The sequence below is a fragment of the Melopsittacus undulatus genome, chromosome 10 (assembly GCF_012275295.1).
Source record: "Melopsittacus undulatus isolate bMelUnd1 chromosome 10, bMelUnd1.mat.Z, whole genome shotgun sequence".
Lineage (NCBI taxonomy): Eukaryota > Metazoa > Chordata > Aves > Psittaciformes > Psittaculidae > Melopsittacus > Melopsittacus undulatus.
Genome location: NC_047536.1, coordinates 17605915 through 17631243, shown reverse-complemented (window position 1 = coordinate 17631243; position 25329 = coordinate 17605915). Strand labels below are relative to the sequence as shown.

The 25329-nt window shown below is 55.9% G+C and overlaps 1 protein-coding gene across 1 annotated transcript; it reads right to left on the bottom strand.

Annotated features, from left to right (window-relative positions):
* Positions 1-231: 231 nt before the first annotated feature.
* Positions 232-21376, bottom strand: NDST1 (N-deacetylase and N-sulfotransferase 1). Its single transcript, XM_034066573.1, has 15 exons — positions 21313-21376; positions 9090-9995; positions 8212-8694; positions 7922-8009; positions 7594-7748; positions 6330-6515; positions 5850-5978; positions 5510-5692; positions 5074-5170; positions 4800-4923; positions 4154-4328; positions 3765-3935; positions 2825-2934; positions 1917-2019; positions 232-1806 (listed from the first exon to the last, which is right to left on the bottom strand). Exons 2-15 carry the CDS (start codon positions 9597-9599, stop codon positions 1687-1689), a joined length of 2634 nt encoding a protein of 877 aa, XP_033922464.1. The 5' UTR covers positions 9600-9995; positions 21313-21376; the 3' UTR covers positions 232-1686.
* Positions 21377-25329: the final 3953 nt, after the last annotated feature.

Sequence of the window (25329 nt, the reverse complement as noted above, 5' to 3'; positions counted from 1 at the left end):
CACCGGCATGCTAACACATGCTGGATGCGAGCCCCATCACAGGAACACGAGGCTATGGGCAGCTGTGCAACATGGCTGGATCCAGGACTAGAGAGCTGCTGCCACCTCGTGCATGGAGGGCTGCCCCTTCCTCCCCAGATATCCCCCCAAAATGGGCCCCAAACACAGATGGGATCCCCTAGGGGAGGATGTGATCATGACAGTGAAGAGAAACAGGCAACAACCAGCAAGTAAAACCAGAGCCCCCCCATTTATTAGCAGTTGGTTCAACAGGACCTTCCACCAGCACCTGGGAGCTTCTCCCAATACAACCCCATGCAGGGCAGAGGGGATGCAGCCGCCCAACGGCTCCATGTATGGCTGCAGGGGCTCCTGCAGAGACAGTGGAAACCCCCCGTGCCCGTGGGACCCCTCTCACTGAGGGTGAAACATCATGTCCCTCCTGCTCCAGAGGCAAGGGCAGCATCCCGGGTACCGAATCCACCTCCAGCAGCAACTGCTGCAACCCCACATCCCTCCATCCGAGGGGGAATTTGGGTGCTCATCCCAGTAAACCTGTGATGGCTCAGTCTCATTTGCCATCCCCAGCAGCAAACCCCAGGGGACAGGACACAGGGATGCAGCTCTGTACGGCACCACCACCAGAAAGCCTCATCTCCGGCTGGGAATCCATCCCCTGTATCTGCACTGACCTTTGTCCAATGTCACGTGTAACAACCAAAGAGACCACATGAACCCCTCAGGGCTTCGGTACAAATTCTGGCACTGAAGAAAAACAACCCCCTGCAAAATGAGAACCAAACGAACCCTCCCCCACCCCAACATTATTAAAATACTTTTTATTTTTAATATTCAAGAGGTTTGAAGTTCTCAGCATCCTTCTGACTGCCATTATCCCAACGTCCGCCCTGTCCCCGAGATCCGGCTCCCCTCTGTGCCAGGGGACACTGGGCACCGCTTGGCTTTACCACAGGAAACACCACGAGTGAAGAAGATTGAGGGTGGGCTGCGAGGAACAGGAGCACACTGGGACCTTCAAACTGGGACCTGCACACTGGGACCAGCACACCTGGACCGGTCTCCTGCTCCACCACAGTCCCATCATGCTGTCCATGGAGGGAGAACAAGAAGCCGAGGAGCTTGAAAACCAATAGAGATGATGAAAGAATTCATGCCTGAACCTTCCATAGAAAAATCCACTTCTCTAAGTAGATGTTGGGAAATCCAGTAAACTCCGGTTCGTGCAGTGGGGCTGGTGGCAGGAGCGGCTCAGGGTCCCTCTGTGCTCTGGGTCCCCACCAGCTCCATTCTTCTGCTCCAGCTCAGCAATGTCACCTCCAGCATGCCCAGAGTGGCTCCTCCACCCTCAGACCAGGAGGTGAGGGACTGCTCTTTGCTGCTCTCAGGCCCAGGGAGTTGAAGCCCATTTTGGGCTGAGAAAGGAGGAACTTGTGCCACTTCCCCATGTCAGAGTAGGGCAGGAGGGGACCTCACCGACAGGTCCAGAAATTAAAAGGGGAAAATAAAATGAAAGGGGTATGGGGTAGGTGCAGCACAGGGACTGCAGTCGGGCTGCCTTGGGCACAGCCATGGGGACCCCTCCAAGGCCGGGTATTGCTGAGGAAGGTCCCACCGGGTGCAGGGCTCCATCCTGCTCAGGTATCGCTGGGTCATGATGGGCAGCAACTACCTGGTGCTCTGCAGCTCCTCCCGCAGCCAGGTGGGCAGCGTCTGCCCCATCTTGTACAGGAGCTTGGAGAGCTCTATGTTATGGTCCCTGTAATAGTCCCGCAGGAAGGCGCGCGACTGCAACGGGAGAACAGACAGCAGGGTCAGGGGACCAGCCCCAAGCCCATCATCCCAGCACCCCCTGGCCCCACCTGGGACCATCCCATGAGGCCTTCTGCATTACTTACATCCGAATCCATCTCGGGGTACTTCCTCCCTTTGCTCTTCCCCAGGCATTTCGTTTTCCCTCCATCCAGAAGCTGACACCAGAATCCTTTCTTTGGATCAAACCTGTGAAGTGAGAGCTCTGCCTCACCCCTCTTGCCCCACACGCCTTCCACAGCATTGCCACGAACCCCTCTGCTTCCCAAGCCTCCACAGGAGCACTTCTCCATCTCATTTAAACCCACATCCCAGCTCACATCTCCTTATTGACCCCATGGTACAGCAGGTTCCCTGTGCAGCTGCACAGTAAGCAGCATCACCACATTGCCCTGCTGAGGGAGTGCAAGGGTCTACATAGGTTTAGCTATTATTTCCCATGGCACTTTCAGCTCTGGATGCCCTCAGGAGCCCCACAGCACCTGGGTGCAGACTCAGAGCAGCCACATGTACAGACAAGCCCTGCACAGAGGTAAATTATTACTTTTCTAGGAGCTCTGGAGCCTCCTGCTTCCCACAATGGCTTTAATGTCTGGAAGGCTCAGAGCAAGGTGACACCCACAGAGGTGTCACGCTGCCAGCAGCAAGAGCTGTTCCCTGCAGTGTGTGCATGAGGAGAAGGGGCACCAGGGCTCAACACTGTCACATGCAGCACAAATGCATCCCTCCAGACCTGCTCCAGGGCTGCCTGGTGTGACACCACCATCCCTGCTGCAGTTCCTGGGTCAGCACAGCAAAGCAGGCTGCTTGTTGGATGTTTTCTGATGACAGCTACCCCGGTGTAGGTTGCAGCAATGAGGAGCTGCTGCTCCAGCCTCAGGTGAAACCCTGGTCTCATCAAAACCAGCAGAGCAGTGTGGAGAGCCCCAGGGCTGGAGGCTGCACCAGGAGCAGAATCAGGTTGGAGGAAGGAGAAGCTCGGGGAAGGACTCACGCCAGGGTCTTGTGATAATCGATGAAGTTGGTCACACCGAGGAATTTCTGGACCGTCTCCATCACTCTGGCAGGTTCCGTTCGGAGCAGCTTGCCGTCCAGGACCAGGATCTGCAAGGAGCAAGGCACAGCAGTGAGGTGCTGCTGGGTCCCAGCCCTACTCTCCGCTGCACCTTTTACCATCTCGAAGTCAAACCGGCCAACAGCCTGTGCAGGGTCCCCTTTTGGATGCTAATGTGCTCTGGTGTTCACTTACACTGGGTGTTGAAAATGAAATGCAAATAAAAGCCAGGGCCAGGATCCATCCAGGACATCAGAGCTTGAGCTTGGGGCTGCCCAACCCGCAGCCAGCCAGGATTGCATTACAGCAATTACGCCAGCAGCAGCCCACTAATAGACTTTATAAGGTTAAGTGACAGTGGAAAAATCATTCAGGGCCTGAGCGTGCGCAGTGCCAGCAGCACTGCAGTGAGCAGGTCACAGCAGGGCTGCCATCCAGTGCCCGTTTCCCCTGCAGACAGCTCAACCACGGGCAGCTCTGCTGCTATTTTTGTTCTCTGATGCTGTGGTGACACCAGACAGGGCAGCCCCAGGGGGGTCTGTGGCCAAGAGTGGCGGGTGAACGGGGGGTGACCCTGCAGAGCCACCCACAACCGTTCACCCCAGGGCTCCTTTTCAACAATGCTTTGGCAGAGGACCAGCACATGGACATCTTTGGGCATCATCCATCACCAACCTCACACTACAAGGGCTTCCTGGTGCAGTATCTCCCCTCTGCTCCAAGTACTTTTACCTTCCCTCCCTGTGGTTTTTAGTGTGTAAGAAAAGCAGCTCCCATGGGAGCATCCCCACAACTGATTTTGGACCCAAGCTCGTTTCCCCTCACATCCTGTCTTGGTGAGGGGTGCTGCCACTATCGGAGTGGGTGCACCCATCCATACCTGGTTGGCATGGTAGCTGTTGAGCCAGCGCTCGATGTGTGTGGCGTACCAGCCCGGCACCAGGCAGCGGTTCTGCAGGGTCCGGAGCTTCGGAGCAGCTTCAGGTCCTGCTGTGATCACCTCATGGAAGGTGTATTTCAGGGCAACCGGGTCGTCGTGAGCTCGCTGGTGCTGTCAGGCAGGAGCAAGGCAGGTTTGTTCCAAGGGCAACCCAAATCCTGGGCTGCCCATGAGGCACTGCGTGTCCCAGACCACCGTGCTATGGTGTTCAACCACAACATACAGCACCCAGAGCCATCTCCTCTCCCAAACCAAGCTGATGGAATCCCCTTGCCCACCACCCCATGGGGCTGCCCACAGTGGAGGAGAGGCAGTGGTGGGCAGCTCACCTGATACCAGGAGTAGGCTCGATCTGCAGGGTTGATGAGGATGGTGATGACTTTGGCCTTGGAGAGCAGGGCAGCAGCTCGCCGGGGAGCCACTTCTGAGTCAAAGTAGTTGGCACTTTTCTCGAAGTAGAAGTCAGAGGTGGTGTTGGAGGGGATGGGGAAGAACTCCATGTACCTGGGGAGGCACAGCGTGAGGCGAGTGCACAGGCACCACGGGATGCCCCAGAACCTCCCTCATAGGTGATGTCTCAAACACTCAGTACCAAGCAGAGTCCCCCCAGGTCTGACACGTTGCCTGGGGCTCCACAATCCCCTCCAGCCATTCCAGAGGGCCAGGCCTCACCAGATTCCCCAGACAGACACCAAACCCAGGAGATAACATATGCACAGAAGCCTGGCTTCTGCCAAGGGCAATTCTGAGTCATGACAAGCAGTCTTTGCCTTACAGAGAGCACCTCAGGGATGAACCATGTGATGGCCTGAAGGCACAGGGCAGAGCCTGTGTGGGATTCATCCCACTTTGCAGCACCCAGAGCTGCCAAAAGCCAAGTGGCTACAAGGCTGATGGGAAACCCCACAGCACCACTGCTCCTGTTCCCAAAGGAACTGGTGTTCCCAGCTCAGCTCCCACAGCGTGAAGACCTACCAGTCGATGCCCTTGTGGTAGTTGTGTCCGTTGAAGAACTGTATCTCCTCGAACGTCTCTGAGCTGGGGTAGTTGCTGCTCAGGTCTGGGTGCATCCCCAGGAAGAGATAAAGGGCAGTTGTTCCTTTGGACAGACAGAAAGCAAGAGCTGACTTGGGACAAACCTGCCTCTGAGCTCTGCTGCACGGCAGAAGGGCTGAGAGGCTCTTTGGGGATGTGGGAGAACCTGGCAATCCCCCGGCATGCTCACGGCACCAAGGCTGAAGGGAAGTACCTGTTTTTTGAGGCCCAATGATGAGGAGCTTTGGGAATCGGTCACAGGTCTTTTCTTTGGACCAAATGTCTTTGTGCCGTTTGTCTTCACAGGGGTCCTGAAACACAGGAGGGAAGATTAGAGACAGAGCAGCCTCTGCTCAGCCCCCTCTAGCCCCAGCAGGCACACAGGGAGGCCACACTGCTCAGCAGGCAGGGAAAAGACCAAGCTTATTTCCAGATCTATGGAGCAAACTCCTTCCTGGCACCACCCCCAGAGCCACAGAGACGTTTAAAAGTGCTGCCACGCAGAGCATCAGAGGGAAATCCATGCTGGAAGGGACCTGAGGAGGTCATTGCCTCCAACCTCCTGCTGCGATCAGGGCCAGATAGACCCCCTTTCCCTCTCCCAGCACAATAAACGTGGCTGCTCTCCCCATTCCTGGCATGGGGAGTACCTGCCACAGCGGGTCCTTCTCTTCAGAGAAGATCTGGAAGTACTTCTGTGCTAGCTGCACCGGTGGCAATGTCTGCAGCTTCAGGTTGGTCCAGGAGTTGAGGAAACGGACCAGGTGCTTGAAGGTGTACAAGCCCAGGCGGTCGTTGCCATAATTGGACAAATGGGTCATAAAGATGCTGATCTGAAGCAGAGAGGATAGAGCAGGGGTTAGTGGGACCTCACCCAGCAGTCATCCCATGCACTGGCTCCCCCCTGGCTGAGGACATTGGGGGTATCTCCCACAGTGGTGCTGGGGAACAGCTCTGCAAGAGACATCTCTGTCCCTGGGCAGTACTCACGGGGTTGAGGAGCACAGTCAGGAACAGTTCACCCCCGTTGATGATTTTGTCCAGCTCACTGGAGCCACCAGGGTATTCGTTGTAGAAGATGGTGTGTGTGAAGAGGCCGCAGGTTTGCCGGGGGAGTACCTGGGCAGGAGAAAGATACGGATGGAGTAGGTGGTGAATTGGCCACACTGCCTCCTCTGGGCAGCCAGGGCTGGGTCCCTTTCTCCTTCTAAACCAAAAGGGGGTCCTTAACCCCTCAGGGGTCAGGACCAGCTCTACTGCCCCTCACCACCTACAACTTAAATCCTGCTACACACAAGGGATGAAGGTGAACAGACGAAGGAGCCAATAATTGTCCTCATGTAAGCTTCCCCAATGCAGGATGAGCAGAGGGCACAGCCTTCTCAAATCAAAGCTGCCCAAAACCCACCTGCTGAGGTTCTGGGTTTTGGTGGCAGAGGCAAGAAGAGAAGCTGGAGCCTGGCCACCTACCATGATGCCATTGTGGATGAAGCCACGGCGATAGCGAGCGGGTTTCAGGTGGGGGTACTCCTCTGTGCTCGTCACTTTGATTGACCAAACCTGCTTCCAAGCTTCGTACAACTGCACATGGACGGGGTACACCCCTGAATGGTGGGGGGCCACGGCGTACCCCATGTCAGTGGGAATGCCATGCTCCTGCAGAGAAGACAGCAGGGAGTGGGTGACCGTGGAGACCCAAAACTACAACATCCCAAACCAACCTCTCCCGAAGGGACTGCACATTCCCAACTATTTGTGACCCTGGGGAGTAACCAGGGCAAGGCTGTGTCTGCCCATCCTCTCCTAACCAGGGCTGTCTCCTTGAAAGGGAGCTCAGCAGCAGACTTGCTCCTCTGCTTCATGTGGACCATCCTCATCCCTGCCATTTCTGCTGTCAACAGCACCACAACAGCCACAAAGCTCTTCTGCAGAGAATGAGGAGATACAACGATCCACACAGGACTGTAAATTGCTTTATACCAGTCTGCTTCTATTGTTTATAAAGCAGCCTAGAAATTGAGCTGGAAAACTGCCCATCCCACATAGGGGTGGTCTGGTCTCCCTCATATTAAACCCCTTTAATTATCAGGCAATGATTTCAAGTTAGCTTGAAGATCCCTCACTTAGGCCACGAATCTGGCTCGACTCGTTTGGATTCAAGACAGCTGTGAGCAAACCACAGCAGGATCTGGTCTCGGTGCTGACTTTATGAGGACCACAAAGGGGACAGTCCAAGAGGACGGACAACCCCTTACCAAGCTGAAGGTCAAAGCCTGCCTTTACCAACCAAACATATCCCCAGCAGCTCGGCCTGCAGAGGGAGTTTCCATCAGCCTGAGCTTCCTGGCACACAGCCACTGCTCCAGGATCACACATCATTGCCCAGCATTGAACGGCACCGGGCTGAGCACCCAACCCGCATCCCACTGCATTGGAGCTCTGCATCCCCCATGGAGCTGGCCAGGGAGGCATGGCTGCAATGCACACGTGATGCTGCCCTCTGAACAGACAGCAGGGCAGCTCACTGCCACAGCAGCAAGTTGGCTGCTGCAGATAAATCCTTTTGCTCCAGGTACTAGAGTATAAACGAATTTACCCCACCAGCTGTAACATGGGGGTCATGACTTCACACTACCAGGCCCCAAAGCAGAGACTGTCTCCCAGGTCACCTCTTCACCCCACTTCTCCATCCTCCCCCCACCATAAGCAACCCCACCAGCAGCATCTTACTCACGACAGCGAATTTCTTGTTTAAGGTCATCTGCTCGGCAAGCACCGACTGGTTGTGGAAGAGGTGAGGCTGCATGTGGCTCCACATGTGGGGGAACCACCAGAACTCCCTCACATAGGACAGCAGCAGGTCATCGCCTTCATCCTCGGCATCGGTACCTATGGGCATGACACTCACCATCACCACCGGGCACACAGAGCCCCTCTTGGTGACCAGCTGATGAGGTGCAGCAGGGTGGGATGCCCAAGGACACCCCTGCAGCCCTGACATCAGCCTCTCTGAGCACCGGTTTGTGCCCCAACACGCAAAGCAACGCCCTCACCCTCCTTACCCGTGTGGAAGAATTTCCCTGAGTATCCCAGGTTGAAGGTGAAGTTCGGGATGTGGGTGCGCAGCTCGTTCTGTGTGTTGAACAGTGCCTGCGAGAGGGGGAGAGAAAGCAAGATGTCCTCAGGATGTGGCCACTGGGATGGCTGCCATGCCAGGGTGAGGAACCATGTCCCAGAAAGCTTCATAGAAGGGATGCTCTGGGAGCAGGGAAGCTCAACCCTGGCACATTCTGGAGCAGGCACAAGCACCCATCCCTTCCCTGCCCACCCAACCAGGACATCACATCCACACCTTGACATCTTCCACCTTCATGCGCGTGCCCTCCTTGCCCACAAAGATATCGTCGATGTCCACCAGGATGTAGCGGTCGAGAGGCAGGGAGAGCCTCTTGCCCGTCAGGAAGGAGACAGAGTCCACAAAAACCAGCTTGTGCAACCAGAAGTTGAGGTTGTTGCCAAACAGCACCCTCTGGATGCCATCGTGGAGGCCCAGGTCCTGCATCACGGTGGTGTGCAGCGCCGCGTCCACGCTCATGTGCGGGATGGACTCGGCCGACTTGGTCTTGGCCAGGAGGACGGGCTCGTAGGTGGAGTGGTTGGACTGGAAGACGGTCCAGTCCTCCCCGGGGAGCACACCCTTCTCCACCTCACTGGGGCGCGTGATGTACAGCAGGGGAGACTTGGGGTTGATGCTGCAGTCCTTCAGCGCCAGGTTGGAGTGGAGGAAGAGGGGGAAACCCTTCAGCTGGGCGCTCAGCAGGCTGTTCTCGTTGGCCTGCATGGGGGAGATAGGAGCTGGAGGAGGTGGGACACTGGGGACGAGTGCCCAGACTGGCTGTGCAGGCAAGGGCTCACTGGGGCACGGACCATGGCAAAGCAGGAGGCAGCTGAGAAATGGGATGCTAAAAGCAATGGAATGATCTCAGAGGTGTGTTTTTATCCCCAAAACACTCAGGGGCTGCACAGCCCTTCCACAGGGAGGACTATGATAGTGCCCTCTACTAGAAGCCTGTGCCCATGCCAGGCTGTGAGCTGGCTCCACACCATCTCAAGCTGCTTGCAGACAGCAAGGGGAGGGCAAAGTCCTTACAGGGACCCCACAGCCCCCCTGGCTTATGCCTGTCTTGGCTGCAGGGTCTCAAGTCTCTGCTCACCCTGTGCACCCCTTACCTTGAAGAAGCCAATGATGCCCACGCCATACTCCACACAGTACTTGTCCAGCAGCTCCCGGTTCCAGGCATCCAGGTTGACGTACTTGAGGATGTTCTCATAGATGATGAGCGCAAAGCGTCCCCGGTCCTTGTCTGTCAGCGTGGGCATGTCCCCCTTCCCCGGGGCAATCTCTGTCCGGTATTTGAAGCGACTCGACTCCAGAATGGCCACGATCTCCTGACCAAGCTGTGAGTAGAGGCTCTCCACAAAGACCAGCACCAAGGGGTCTGTGCGGGAGGAATCAGCCACCTTGAGGGTCTTCAGCGGCAGCAAGCGGGAAGGGGCCACCTTGGGCTCATCGCAGTCCGGCCCCACCACATCCCCAGAGGGCTCCAAGCCCCTTTTCCACCCATATAAATAATAAGCAGAGACAAAAACACTGAGCAGGCAGAAGGCAAAGAGGAGGAGCAGCACCACCTGCGGGGAGAGCTGCCAGACACCGCGCCGGGCCCTGGCCAGCACAGTCATCCTTGCATGCGCAGGGTGAGGTGGGACCCCTCTCCCTGCTCACCCCCTCCCCTTGCGAGTGCCGGGGAGGGGAAGAAGCAACGACCAACGCACTAAAGAACAGGTAAAGTCAAACTGGGTACTCCTAATGAATTACAGCACTAGTGGGCCGCTCGGGCAGGCTCTCTCCCCTCCAGCTTTGGCGTCCCTCGCTGCCCGATTCATGTCACCATGGCAGATGCACCCAGAGTCCCCTTGCCGAGCCGAAATCCCGGTGGTGGTGGCAAGGGTGGCAGCAGCAGCACCATGGCCGCACCAGCACTAAGGGGCGGTGGGCGGCCTCGGCGCAGGTCGCGGCAGGCATGGGGACATGGTGGCTCCCTGCGGTGTCCCGGTACCCTGGCTCCAAACAGCGCCCTGCAAGAGAGAGGTGGGATGAACAGAGATGGATGGTGCTGGTACCAATGCCAATGCTTTTACTGGCAGATCTCTCTCTGTGTGCCAGGACTTGCTGAGAGGGTGCTGTGAGCTCCTGCCAGTGGCATGAGCAGAGCAGCACACACATGGGCATGGGACCCCAGCTGTGGTGTGAGCCTGGAGAGCAGCAGAATCACCGGGGTGCTATGGAGAGGAGCCCCCATCACACCAAGCAGGTGGAGATGCAGCCACACAGTGTGGTGACGAGAACGGAGGTGAGAGGGGTCGGAGCCCCATCTCCCTAGCCAAAGGCAGGGAGGGACACAGGCAGACAGCCAGCATGAGGCTGAGCCAGGAGCCGCCAGCCAAGGTCACTGAGATGGGCTCATGGGAGCAGCCACGTGGAGTCAAAAGGACCTTGGGAATATTTTTCTTTCCCTATGAAAAGCCCTTTTCAAGAAAGAAAAGAAACAAACAAACAGAACAGGACTGGGCTCTACTTGCTGAGGGTGAAGTCACCCAGGGCACACACACCGATGCAACCAGTGTGCTTAAGGGAGCAGCGAACGTGTTGGTACAGTGGCTCATTCCCAAACTCACCACCAGCGCTGGGGACAAGGGCAGGAGACTCTGTTCCTCCCCAAAGAGAGCTCCCTGCACCCCACTGCACCGTGGCTGAGCACCCACCCCACAAACACCAGCCGGGTACATAACAGGATTAAATGTGGCGGGCTGAGCGGTACCATGGATTACAGGCTGGGTAATCCTGTCATCCCTGCCCTTCCTGCATAAACCCTGCTCCAGGACCCACTTCCCGCTGCTGGCAGGGTGCTGCTTCACCCAGGCCCCATGCACACTGCCAGCCTCCATCAGCAGCATCCCTCACTGCCGGCTGGGCACAGTGGGACATCTGCATTTATTGACTTGTAACTTATCTTTGTGCACATGGATGATCTCCAGGCAGGACCATAAGGGCAGTACCTTCGCTCCTCAGCCCCAGAGGTGTGCCCTGCCCCAGCTCACAGCTTCCTTCCCTCCAGCAGGGCTGGACCTTCAGCATCCCAAGGAGAACACCCCACCGGGGCTTTGGAGCAGGGTACTTGTCCAGGTCCAAAAGAAGCAGCACACTGGGACTTGATTTTAGGGAGGCTTCCCTGCCCAGGTACCATCCCTAGGGATGTGGAGAGCTGGGACCACATTCTGGAGCACCCTGCCCATGCCATCCCGCTCCCCCTCGGCTTCTTTCATCTGTCAGGAGCAGTGAGTGCTGGCAGACACATTCCCATGGTGATAGGTGCGCAAGTGACAACCAGCAGCTCTGATGCCAAGTGGTGGAGATGGTGGCTGACGGGCATGACCATGTGTGGGTCCTTGCACCACCCTCCATGAATCACAGCAGATGGGAATGGGGCTCCACATCTGCATCACCTGGCCTTTCCAAGGGGGCTTCATTAGTCCATTCTCTTCTAAAAGCTTTTAATTATGGTACTTAATGAGCAGGCTTTTGAGACAGCATCTCCAGGCAGACACTGACTGGCTCTCCCTGGGGAGGAAGTACAACAGCAACACCTGCATTGGACCCCTGGAGCAGCCAGCCACGTGTGAGCCGGGACCAGGGCAGGCAGCATCCTGCCCCACAAACCCGGTGCTGAGGCAGGAAGCAGCAGGAATCCTGTTCTGCCAGTTCACTGCAGAGAAAACCCTCCTTGGGGAGGGTGCTCTGGGGTGGGGATGCTCCAGCTCAGGGCTTTCCCTGTGTGAATGCTATGTCAGTGATGCTCAAAGGGGGATTGAGATGAGCTCTTAGGCAGTTCTTCCCTGTGAGGGTGCTGAGGCGCTGGCACAGGGTGCCCAGAGAAGCTGTGGCTGCCCCATCCCTGGCAGTGTTCAAGGCCAGGTTGGACACAGGGGCTTGGAGCAGCTGCTCCAGTGGAAGGGGTCCCTGCCTGTGGCAGGGGTTGGAGCTGGAGGAGCTTTAAGGTCCCTTCAACCCAAACCCGTCTGGGATTCAATGGATGGGTGCTGCTTCCACCCCTGCTCATCCCTGGCAGTGGTGGGAGAGCCAACAGCAGGTCAGGGAGGGTTTGTATTAGCAGGTTTAGTACCAAGGGTACAAAACAAGCTCTCATCAAAAACAGCCTTTCTGAAACAAAAAGGGAAACGCGATGGTAAAAGAGCAGAAAGCCCGCAGGAGCTGGCAGGGTGACAGCAGGAGTCAAACTTCCTTTTAACCTGATTCTTAGAGGCTCTTCAGGTGCTTTTTAAAACCACGGTGCTTATTTAAAAGGCACTGGCTGGAAATGTCAGCCAGAGTCCCCCACACAGACCTCAGGCCCCCAGAAACATCCCCCAGCACCAGCAGGCTCCCATCACACATGGGGTGCTCAGCCTCACACCAACAGCCACAGGAGAAAGAGGCCCAGAAAATGCTCTTTTCTGGTGGGTTTCTGAGCAAAGTCCTGGCCCAGGCTCCACTGAAGAAGGGGTTTGGAGAGGAGGCTTAGCCACAGTGCTCTTAATCCGTACGCCCTGACAAACACAATCAGCATCCAAGCACAGCCGGAGCCTGGAGCACCCTGCAGAGCTGGATCTGGCCCTGGGGCAGGCAGGGAGGCAACCAGTGTCCAAGGAAGCCCGTTACTATCAGCACTTCAGTCGAAGGCAGCTGCAGGAGGAAGGGGAAATGGTTGAGGAGCTCTGCTAAACCCACTCCCCAGCATGGTCTGGGGGCTGCGGCTTCCCCCTGTCCAGAGCTATCGGCCAGAAACACTCCATGGGGAACCACTGCACCCCAGAAAGCCAGAGGGGCACCGGAGAGGACGAAACCACCTCTGTCAGCAGCTTGCAGCACTCTTCCTTTAACCTCCAGTGAGAATTTGCAGAGATGCAATGGGAGGATTAAATATAAGCAAGGAAGTGCAAGCAGATCCGGAAGAGAGGGAAGGGTCGGCAGTCCCGGCAGACAGCCACAGCAGGGTTTGATTTATCAGCATGCAATAGGTCCGGCTGCAGGTGCAAGATGTGAACACCAGGCAGTTCACAAGTCCCAGCTGTCAGATAAATCAACTGTCCCAACCCATCCCCGGGATGGGAGGTGAGCTCAAACCCAAGGAACTGCTCGCACATCTCCCTTGCACCACTTTGGAAAGGCCTGTAAGGGAGGGAGCAAGCATCCACCTGCATGGAGACCCCAAGACCTTCCATGTCCAATCCCTGACTCCAGTAGCTCACAGACCCCCCCAGCATTCAACCCACAGAGATCAGGCCACATCTTAACCACTGTACCCCTGCTCCTCACCCCTGAGGGAGAGCCCCATCACACCAGCACTGCTGGGTAATCACCTCATCACCCCCACTCCAGCTCTACTTCCCCACATAAACCAGCCCTGGGGGTTAAGCCTGGATGGAGGAGGATTTAGACTCAGGATGCTAAATTGCATTGCCCAGCTCAGTGATCTGAAATCTCTTCTGCTCGCTCCAGTGCCTCTGTTCCCATATCTGACCACCACAGAGGATACAGCCAGCTTGGCCCCACCAACACATCTGCTTATCTCCCACTTGGTCAGCTCTGGGGCCCTCAACACAAGGGGGACATGGACAGGCTCGAGTGAGTGCAAAGGAGGCCACAAAGATCAGACATTAGGACAAAGCCCTTCCCTGTGAGGGTGCTGAGGCTCTGGCACAGGGTGCCCAGAGGAGCTGTGGCTGCCCCATCCCTGGCAGTGTTCAAGGCCAGGTTGGACACAGGGGCTTGGAGCAAGCTGCTCCAGTGGAAGGGGTCCCTGCCCGTGGCAGGGGATGGAGCTGGAGGAGCTTTAAGGTCCCTTCAACCCAAACCAGCCTGGGATTTGACGGTAAAAGGCGACTGGAAGGTGTAAATTCAGCCAGGCTGGGACTCAGGACCCCAACAAGTTGACAGCGCTCTGCCCACCATGCCTGCTGCACCTCCCACACCTCCCACATCCCCACCAGCATCCTCAACCACCACCGATTGGTGACCTGCAGCCCCAGGAATCACAGCTACCTTTAAGAGATGCACAAAAGGCAGCCAAATTATTGTTATTATTAGTAGATTTAAGATCCCTCTAGAGGGAATCCCCTTCATTCCACTGGTAATACTTAGAGGGCTACAGATCTAAAACCACTGAGCTAAGCATGTCTTTCGAGAGGAGATTAATGCCATCATATTATTCAGGAGACAACTCGGAGCTGAAGACAGGGAGCTTGCTTTGAAAATGAAGAAGTAACTGGCATGAAAAACCTGCCTTTAAGCACCTGCCTCTGCACCGCTGCTTTTATCAACTCTGACCAGCAGTGATCCCAGCCTTGGCTGGAAACAGCAAAGAGCTGGGAGTGCTGTCATGGGAGAAGAGCCATCACAGGCTGCAGAGGACTGTTGCCTGTCCCTGTGCCCACTGCCTTCCTCCCCAGCCAGGGCTGGATTCACTGGCCAAGAGAAGGCACCATCAGGAGATGAACTCGTTTGCTTCAGTACACAGAGATGTGAGGATGCACACTGGTACCAAAGCACAGGAGGCAGCAGGTCCCAGCTTCCTGGTGCAGCAGCCCAGGGAGAGAGGAATCCACCATAAAAGCTTCAACCAGGGATTTTCCTGGTGATCTCCACTAACTGACATCCCAGGAGAGCCTTTAGGATGGCCCCAACAAGACATGGATGGAGGGATGAGCTGTATGGGCATCCAGATCCCTCGCACCAGGCTGCAAACCAAGGGTGTCCAGGCAGGGAGAGGGATGTGGAGCACATGGAGAGGGGAGGACAAGTAGAAGGGCAGAAACAAGCAGAAACAAGCTGGTCCTGGCCGCCCGCTCTCCCTGAGGCTGCCCCTGCACCACAGGCAGGTTTATAATGCCAGATAAGGAGCGTCTTAGCGGTAGATTACACGGGCTGCTTAAGTGCTTTGCAAACAGTAGTTACAGCATGCCAGGGAGAAAACCAGCCTGCTGCTGAGCCGGGACAGCCCCAGAGCTGCTCTCCTAAGGACACCCGTGTTTGCCCAATGCCCAAAAGGTGTAAAATCAAACAAGGATAAAGGCAGCCCCAACAGTTGCCCTCGGGACAGGCACCTGCTCCCATCCCAAACCCTCCCAGCTCAGTTGGATGAGTGCAAACACAAGGGAATATTGGGAAAATTTAAGGGCTGGAGGGTTTGCACTCCAGGAGGACTTCAGGAGGAAAATCCTCCCTTTTCCTCAGCACTTTAAGACCTGATATATAAAGCCTGGTAGGAGCATCCTCTTGGATTGCTGCTGCTGCTGAACCAAATACCCCCTTGACACCTCGCTTCCTCTGGATATAAACCTCTGGCTGTGGCTGCCCACAATCTGCCTGGCTCCTTTGAGAAAGAAACAATGAGCCCAATGCAAGCGGTCAAAGATCTTCACATTGAAAAAGCTATTTTTGGCCCAAGGCCCTTGCTCTGGAAGAGCTGGTTTCAGCTGGGTTCACCCAGAAAGCCCAGTGAGCACTGAAGAGATAAGAGTAATGTTTTTCTCATGTTTTCGTCAAAAAACCAATCCTGAAAATGGCTCTTTCCCTGCAGAGGGATGGAAAAGCAACGTTCAGTGTGTGGTAAATCACTGCCAATATCTGCTGATTTTTTAGGGGAGAAATAACCCCAAAACAATGACAGAACCCACCCCAAATCCCAAAGAACTGGGTGAGGTTCCTGGAAGCCCATGATTAAAACTTCTCCCCATGGCAAACCTGACTGATTCAAGCAAACCCCATGTCCTAAACCCACTCCCCAGGTCCTACCCCTGCTAATCCCCATTGCCCAGCCCTGAGGTGCTGCAGCCACCAAGGAACCCCCCAGAGACATCACCCCATTTCCGATCCTTGGGCACTGGTGAATCCTTGTCCTCAGCACCTCCATTTTGAAGAGCACCCCTCCACACTCCAAACACCAGCATGAATCAGCCTCCTCCATTCATTAGGCCAGCAATTAGCCACAGGCATTGGCTTTCCTATGTTCCAGGGCTGCTGGCTGGGCACTGATGCTCCCCAACAGCATCCCTACCACACACCCCAACAGCCGGTAACCAGGTTGTGTTTTGGGCCATGCTGCTGCCTCCCCCCAAAAAAAACAGGAGCTTTTTGGAGGTGACTCCTCCTCATGGGTATTTTTTGCCCTTGAATCTTTGGGAACAGCCTCCTTCCAGAGGAAAGAGCTAGGGGAATTCTCCCGATCCTTAACTGAAAGAGGCCTTAACGAGGAGAGTTTCTTTTGTCCCTTAATTGAAACAGGTTCTTACTGACAAAACTCCCCATGAATTTTAAGTGGGTTTGAATGGAGGGGGAAATCCACTCAATGAATCGGGTTTTCCTGCTTTGAAATGTGCCATGTGGGTCCCTGAGGCTCTCCAAGTGCCCAAGAGCCTTTCTGGACAAGCAGGGCCTGCATCCCAACTATTTTAAAAGGAAAAGGGGCCAGGGGAAAATAATCTGGTATCAGTTTTTATCCCGTGCTGGATGGCAGCCTGTGCTTGCACTGCAGGTCGCACAAGGACTCCTTCCCAAGGAAACCCTGACTGAAAACCTCTCAACACCACCTTTTGCTGCCTGTGACACTTTGCTTGGCCAGATTTCCCCTGGAGAGATGCTGATCCTGCTGCGAGTGTGAGGGTGATACTGGATCACAGGGAAGCAGAGATTCCCCCCCCCTCAGCCATGGCAGCACTGTATGCCCAATGGGACAAGCCAGCTGCTTTGTTTTCTTGACAGCTTCCCATTACATGGAATTCGAAGTGGGAAGGAGAGCAGATCCATCCTGCCACAGAAGAACTGCCAGCTGCTCTGGGGGGTGCAGCTTTCCCTGCCAAGCACTTAAACCAGCCCCCAAACAGTGCTTTTGCAAAGCAGCATCCCTAAAACCACAGCATGAACCAGCTCATGGAGAGCAACCACCCCCCAATGCCTGCATCCTAGCCCTGCAAGGATGGAGCATTGCACAAGCTGCCCCCTCCTCTCCCAGGGTCTCCTGAGGATCCAGACTGCATCCATCCTGCCTGATGCTTTGCTGAGCCACAGCCAAGCTCTGCTTCCCTGCAGTCTGCCAGGAGCCCAGCGTGCCCATGGGGCCGGGTGCTTGGAGCAGGTATTGAATGAGAAGCCTGATGTGCTGCAGGGACGGCTGCCGGGCTGGCAGGTCCTCTGGGAAAGGGCTGGGAAGCACAGGCGGATGCAGAGGCGGGATGCTCCAGGACCAGCACACTCCAAGGTCATGGCCGGGCCAAGTGGAGGTCAGATCAATGGATGGAGTTGGAATAAATGACACATTTTGGGTGTGCAGGCATTCCTCAGGCCCAAGAGCACATCTGTGTTCTCCTAAAGGTATCTGTTAGGCTAATAAAAGACACGACCTTTGCACGCAGACTTCACCACCCTTCAAAAGTACCAGAGGCTGCAATGCTCACTGATGGTGAAGCCCATGTGTGACCCTGCAAGTGCAGCATCGGGGCTGCTGGCGCCCAAGCTGCCTCTGGCCTCCTCTCTTTCCAGATCCCTGTATGAGGCTGGATGAATCGAGCAGCATGTCCATGGGAAGCCTGTTGCTTCAGTTTACCTGCTCCCAGGCTACAGCATCAGCCCTGCCCTCTCCTCCTCCTCTGCAGAGGTTCCAAGCAAATCAAATGCTTGAGGAACCAACCTAGATGCCCCATTTACACCTCCACCCCAGTGCTTTCAGACAGTGAGAGCTAACAAACCACCATAACTTGTGCTGCTTCACACCTCACCAGCCAGGCAGGCCAGGGGACCACACCATTCCTGACTGCTCTACCTGCAGATATTCCCTGCTCACTCAAGTGGGCTCCATATCCCCACTCAGCCATCTGGCACAGCATCCCCATCCCAGGTACCATGCATAGCTTCCCTCTCTCCCTGTCTTGATCCCACTTCTCCATCATAAATCCATGAGGCCAGCACAGCCAAGGGATGAATCCAGGCTGCTGGAGCACACATAAAATGGCCTGAGCTCTATGTTTATACTTCAGGCATTGACAGCATTTTGCAGCCGTATTTCAGGACTGTGCTGTTGACACTTTCTAACACATCCCTTTTTTCACACTGGAAACATCGCCCCAGGCTCCAAGCCCTGCAGGGCTGTGTAAGGCTGTGAAGAAGCAAACAGTGGTCAGGAAGGGGGATACTCGGAGAGATGCTGACAACTAGCTGAGAAACGTTTGGGTTTTGCCAAGGCCAAGGCATGAGAAGCAGAGCCAAGACAGCAGCATGCTAGCCGGAGCAGCAGGGACACCCAGGGGCTGCCATCCTTCCAGACCATATGCAGAGCCATTGAACAAGATCCACATCTCAATGTGCAGCAGAAGGAGAAGAGAAGGACACCCCTCACTGTACATCCAACCCTCAACATGCCCAGGGACAGAAAGAAAACACTTCCTTGCCTTGCCTCAGTGATGAGATTTCCAAGATACTTTGGGTTCCCTGGGAGAAGTGGGACAACAGGGAGAGAGCCCCTGGGAGAGCCTTGGTCTCTCCAAGACAACCTCCATCTCTATGGCTTTGAACCAAACCAGCAGCAGGGCTGAACTCCAGGCATTAATACCAGTGCAGCTCCTCCTAGGACAGCTCACACTGAGGATCTCTTGACCTTCCCACGTCCTTGCAGGATTTATCTTCCCTCATCTTCCCTGGGCAAGGGCCGCAGCAAGGTCCTGCTGCTTTTGGGAAGGACACGGCCCCAAGGTGCTCCCTCCTCGCCACCACCGGCAGTCACATGTGGGATTTACGGCTCGATATTGATTCGTCTTTGCAGGCTCTGCCATTCCAGTCGGTGGCTTTTGCAGGAAAACAACATGAATCATAAGCTACAGACCGCCCTCTCCCCACGTCCGTGCTGTGTGACTCACCCAGCCCTTCCAGGGGTCCTGCTGCTCCACTGCACCCAGAGGTGGGCACAGAACAGGGGTGCAGGAGCAACCACCTCCCACAGGCAGCTGGGGACGCAGTGCTGAGGTTTTATGAGGTGGTCTCCAAGAAAGCCGCATCACCCTTTCCCTCCATCCAAGTCCTCCTTCCCCTGTCTCAGGCTACAAAGGCACTGGCACACTTGTGATGATGGCACATTGCAAAGTGCACAAAGCAATGCGAGGCCAAAAACACACAAGGAAGTCAAGGGCAGTCATAGACTCACGGAATGGTTTGGGTTGGAAGGGACCTTCAAAGGTCATCTGGTCCAACCCCTTGCAACGAGCAGGACATCGTCACCTAGACCAGGCTGACCAGAACCGCATCCAGCCTGGCCTTGAATGTCTCCAATCCTGAAGTTCTAAAGCATCTTCTAGAGCAGGGCAGGAAACATCAGTGAGATGATGAACCTCAGTCCTCTGTGGCCATGAAGCAACCTCAAGATATGAGCTTAATATCTTGCTTCTCTCTCTGTCCTAACCTCATTCCAGTGGGCTCAACCTCAACAACCAAAACTAAAACCCAGCTCAATAAGGCACATCTACAAGGCAGAATTCCACAAAAGACCATTTGAAGCAATGCTCTGCATGACGCTCATCAGACAGCACAAACAGCCAAGAGAGCAGCTCCATCTCCAGTACCTGAGATGGGACACTCGATGGAACCTTGACCTCCAGCACAGACACTCAGAGATGCCCCCAAAACCAAACCTGGGTACAAAAGCCTGCAAGCGAAGAGGGGCAGACATCACCAGTGATACTCTGCAGCAGGGACACACTCGGCTGTGCCATGCTCCACCATGACATGCTACTGAAAAAACCATTCATCGTTCCCTCTCCATTCCAGCCTAGTTTTGACTTAGAACAGGCATCACCTTTCCTTCTGTTTAAATTACCACTAACAGCGCATTCAGTGTGTCCTGTTCTAGAGTACTGGCAGTGCTGTACAGAAACAAAAGGGGGGAAAAAACCCAAAGCAACCCGCAATAAACAGCCTGTTCGGACGGGATGGGTTTTCCATCCCCACCCAAACACAGCCACAGCAGATCCGCCAGCTTCCCAAAGGCGCAGGAAGTGGGAAAGGGTTTGTGTGTGTGAGCTTTCCTGTCAGTATCTGTGCCCTGTGGCGGCAGCTCCAGGGTGGAAAGGAGGGATCTGGGGGCTGCAGCACCATGGCATGCACCAGGGCTGGGCGAGCTGACCCTCCTGGGTGGCTTGGGGACCAACAGGATGGCAACACGGGAGGTCCTGGCTTCTCCATACCCATGCACAGATGCTCCAGACAAGGCGCAGTGCTGGGAAACACGAGCTTGGCCATCACCTTTGCTGTCCTTACCAAAAAGGAGCTCTGACACGGGTGAAGGGAAGATGCCCAGCCATCCCACCAGTGGGATTTGAGGGTTTTCTCCTGCTCTATAAAGCCCCGCGCCTTTTCTCTATTGTTTAATTTCCTTCTTCCCCACCCACGGCAAGTTCACTGAGAAGCAAGGAACTTATTTCCTATTGAATCCGTCCCCGCTGTTTTATTTGGAAAAGGACGACTTCCTCGGCCGCAGTCTCCATGTGCAGCCGGGAGCAGCGGGCACGGGGCTGTTCACCTCCCAGTCTGCACCAGCACAGCACCGGTACCAAACACTCCCGAGACTGGAGCAACAAAGATGCTGCTTTGCTGCAGGAAGAGCTGCTGCTTCGAGGCTGTTGGTGACAAAAGAGCATTGCAAGGCACTGGCTTCCCAGCCCTGCGAGCACCGGCAGCGGGAAGAACACCGGCCCCACGGTGTGCTGCGGCAGCGGGAAGGGAGAGCCCCGGTGCTGGGAGCGAGGCACCAGCCTCCGTGGGAAGCAAAGCCCATGATCAGTGATGCCCAAAGGTGGCCACGCTGGTGCAGCTTCCACACCAGCGGGCATCACCGGCTGCCCCACGGCAGGCAAAACCCGACCGATCTGGGGCAGTAACAAACACAGCGGTGTCTGAGAGGCCCCGAGCTCACGGGGGCTGGGGAAATGCACGGGGCTCTCCCAGCAGAGGCAAACACGCCGCGCTTCATCAGACCTGACCTCCTCCAGCCCTTTACCGTTCCCCGCTCCCGGCAGCGGGGCCGCTTTAGGCCTCGCACCCCACGCCCCGGGGGCCCGAGCTGCGCCGTGGCCCTGGCGGCTCCGCGCCCGCTGCGCGGCCCCGGCCGGCTCCCCCCGCCGGGCACCGGAGGGCACGGGCCGGGCTCTGGGGTGAGGCGGGTGGTGGGAGCCGGCCCCGCTCCCCGCCCCAGCCCCAGCCCCAGCCCGGCGGCGGTGCAAGGCCCGGCGGGTCCCGGCCCGCGCTGCCTCCCGGCCGCCCTTTGTCTGCGCTGCGGCCGCGCTCGGCCCGTACCTGCCTGCCCGGCCGGGCCCGCTCCGCTCCCCCGGCCGCAGCCGCCGTCCGCTCCGCTCCGCTCGGGCTCCGCCGGGCCCGGCCCCGCTGAGCGCGTCCCGCCCCGGCCAGGCACCGCCCCCCGCCCGGCCCGGCCCGGCCCGGCCCCCGGCAGGCCCAGGCCCGGCAGCGGCGCTGGGCTCGGTGCCCGGCCCAAGGCAGGGCGGGCGGTGCGGGCTGCGGCCCCGCACACAGCGGGGCGGGCCCCGGGACTGCCCAGCGCCGCTGCCGCCTGCTCAGCCGCGGTGAGAGCCGGGGCCGGGCACGGGGGCTGTGCAGTAACCCCCGACGGGAGCGCTCCTTTGATGCCCCGGGCATGGGGCGTGTACAGGGATGCCCCCGCGGTGCTCACAACAGGCCCTGCTCTCACGGCTCTCCGCTGGGGCGAGCACCAGGAGGTGTCCTTAAGGGTAAAGGGCAGGCGGTGTTAGGCTGATGCCTCCTAAGAATCCTTTTATCTTTGTCTCAGTGCACCCTTCGTGTCAGGTTTTGAAGCCTGAGGTTGTCCCCATCCTCCTCCCCATGCGCAGAACCCGGGTGTGATTTCAGAGCATCAGTACATCACATCATTTCGCCCCTTCCACCTCAAGACAAGCTCAAGGTGCGCACCTGAGTCGTGGCTGGCAGCCCCACAACCTGCACGAACACACATAGAATTCCCTTCATTCCTCAGCAAGGGGAAAAACGAGCTTAACGTGGCTCAGCTCTCCTGCCCCTGCTCTCCCCAGGGAGGCTGCCAGGGGCTCTGCCGGCATGTGGAGACACGATCTGGTCCAGGGGAAGGGACCCCATCACCAGCAAGAGCTAGCCAGGTCTGCCTCACCACCTGCATGAGGAGGGGTGCAGTACATGAAGAAGATCCCATCAGGTTTCATGTCCAGCCCATGGGGATGGGATATAGCAGAATGTCTGCCGGGTTTGGTTTTGGTGGCACGCTCTGGGACAGCTTCCGACTTCACAGGAGCCGAGGAAGCAATTTCAATCAAATGAAACAGGCAGATAAACAAACAAAAAGCAAAGAAGAAAGGAAGTCGTAGGGAAGGAGACACAAAGAGTCGTAGACAATTATGGCTGCGCATTTTCTGACGTGCTCTGAAGCATTCATTGAAGTCGAAGACTTCTTATCCTTAAACATCTCACTTCCCCACAAGCCTTTTCTCTGAAGATCTCAGAATATCTTTGCTTATGCCAAAGTTACTTGAAAGCTCAGAAAACAAAAAGGGACAAACAGGAAGCTTTTCGGCTGCAAACTGCTGTAAAAGGTATTAAAGGGATTTCTTCTTCAGCCTTGAATGATTTGCAGACTCAGCCTGAAAATGTATCTGTGGTGGGAAGAGCTTTCTGAGGCCACGCTAACCTCTCTCAGAGCTCTAGCACAGGAGGTTCATGCACGAATCATCAAGCAAAAAGCCAGCAATGAGTAATTCAAAGGCACGCACCAGACTCCAAGGACAATCTGCAGAATCCACAATCTCCAGCTGTAAACTTTTCCACTGAAGAGTTACTTCCGAGGAAAAGGAATTTGATGAATTCCTGGCTTGGCTTTTGCTAATACATACTTTATTTTCTTACCAAGAATGAACAGAAGGCTGCTCAGGAAGGCATTGCTGTTTATTAATACCAGCTCTGCAGTTTACGTGAGTATCAGGTAGCAGGGCTTTCTTCCTTGCCTATCTTCTGTTTGCAAACACAAAGGAAACCAGTTCCCTTCCTGCATGCCTCAGCTTCCAGGCTCTTCTTCAGCACATCTGTCCGAAAGAAGTTTAGCGGCTTTCCTCCGCATTGTCTCCAATTTATTAATCAACACTTTCAGCTCCCTACTGAGTTACAGCCAAATTATGGTCCCCTTGAAGTCCATGGCAGCACTTCCACTGGCTTCATTAGGACCAGAAACCGGCTCTTGAAGTCCCTGCCAATTCCTTAAGTGCTTTAACTTCAGCGTTGGAGATTTCTTTTTTAATCTCCTTATGCCTGTTTCTGACACATCATTTTACACGTGTGCATGCACAAACTGCCCTTCGGAACTAAAAATGGCCTTAAAAGCCAATGGAAAAGCTTTCCTTCTTTTTTTTTTACCTGTGAATGGCTGCATTTGGGGCCCCAATTTCTTTTTGCCAGGGCTACTACAGGAAAGATGCCATTTCCAGCGGCCCAGAGCTGTTTGAGAGCCAGGACCACAGACCCTGCTCTGTATGAAATAGACAGCAAGGGTTCAGCCTGTTGGGGAGAGTTTTGACCTCTTCTAGCTCCAATCTCTGTTTCAAGGCCACCAGTAAGCCCACTGGTCTGGTGGTTCATGGGAACAAGACCCAGGCATGGAAACAGAGCCAAAACTCCTGTTGTGGGAAGCCCGGAGCAGGGACCTTTGTAGGTCAGGCCGGTTGCCTCCCACTGACCCCTCACCAGGACCAGTTCAGGACAGGGCCAAAGCCTGGGCAGGAGAAGAGGTCAGGAGCAGCATTCCTGTTTGCCTTGCTTCTGCAGCTCCCTTTCTGTTTAGTCACTGGCTGAGTTATGAAATCCGCTTGCAGCGTCACTGTGTCTGTGGGTTTCCCATGGGCTGGAGAGGCTATTACCAAGGAGCAGCTGGAATGTTAATTATCCATTAAGGAAATAAATCTGGGGGATTTCTCAAAGCAAATACACATCATCTCTGGCACTGACCCCACCGTGGCCTGAGCATCCTTCCCATCCAGGACTGAGGATGCAATCCTTGCAGCCCCTGCAGAGTGCCTCCCTTCTTGCTCATCCCAGCCACAGAAGGTGCTCAATGCTGTCTGCAGCAGCTAGGACAGCCTGGCTGGCGCTGGCACTGGACCTCTAGGCACATTCTGCAGGCAGACACACAAGGACTGGTGCAAGGCAAAGTAAGAGGAAAGAACTTGTCCTGAATACTGCAGAAAGCCCCATCCTGCACAGAGCCTGGAGGGACTGGGAGCAGCCTGCCTCCCAGCTGCTCTGGGGCTGTGGACAGCATTGGATTTCGAATGTTGGGTTGTTTCTATTTAGAAGCTCATCTGGTTATTTCAGCCTGTTACCCTATAAGTGGACGCTTGCCTGTTTCCTTGCCTCTGGCTCCCATCTGTTCCTGGGGAACATCTGAGGCCGGTGCAAGGCAAAGGTTCCTTGCAGCCTGCCCTGCACACGTGGCTCCTTGGGGAGAGGAGGAGTCCAGGCTGCCTGCACACCCTTCACCGTCCGCAAACTCCTTACCAGATGGGTCACCCACAGCCACACACATGGCCTGATGCAGGGTGACCTCTGCAGCACTTGCCTGCTGCTAACTCCTTCCTTCCCCTCTCTTCAAATCAGGCCACGGGCTGTGTCACTGGAGCCTCCGGCTGGAATTACAGCGCTCCTGCCAATGTATATTTTAAAAGCCTCTCCTTCAATATTTAAACAGGAAGATCCCTGTCTGCTAATGAAGAGAGGGGCAGGTGAAGGTGGCCCATGGGGTCAAGCCAGGCGTTACGATGGGCACAGAGAGCTTTCCTGGGGAAGAAGCCCAGCACATGGGGAGCAGGGAGCTCTTCTCCCCTGGTGGCAGCTGAGAGGTTTGCATCCTGCAGAGACCTGGGATGCCTGGCCAGAGAAAGGAAAAGGTACCCCAGAAGACATCAGCCTTGTTCACACAGGGATGCCCCCCTACAAACACGCAGCACCCAAGAGCTGTGGAGCTGCTGGGTGTGCGAAGAGGGTCAGAAGATTCCCCCAGGGCAGCAGCAAATGCAGTCAGTCAAGCAGAGGTGCTGCAGGTGTTTGCCGGCTTTTGGACAGTGCAGCCTTGCTATGGGGCCATTATAAGGAGCCTCCCCCGTACATCGGCCGGACCAGCCCTGATGGCAGCTCCTGGGTGCAGATCAGGACCTGTCGGCTTTCCTCACCCATGGGTGTCACTCACAGCCCAGACCCACGTGGCACGGAGCTCACTGTGCGCAGGGGTGAGGCATCTGAGGCAGGGCAGCACCAGGGCTAGGA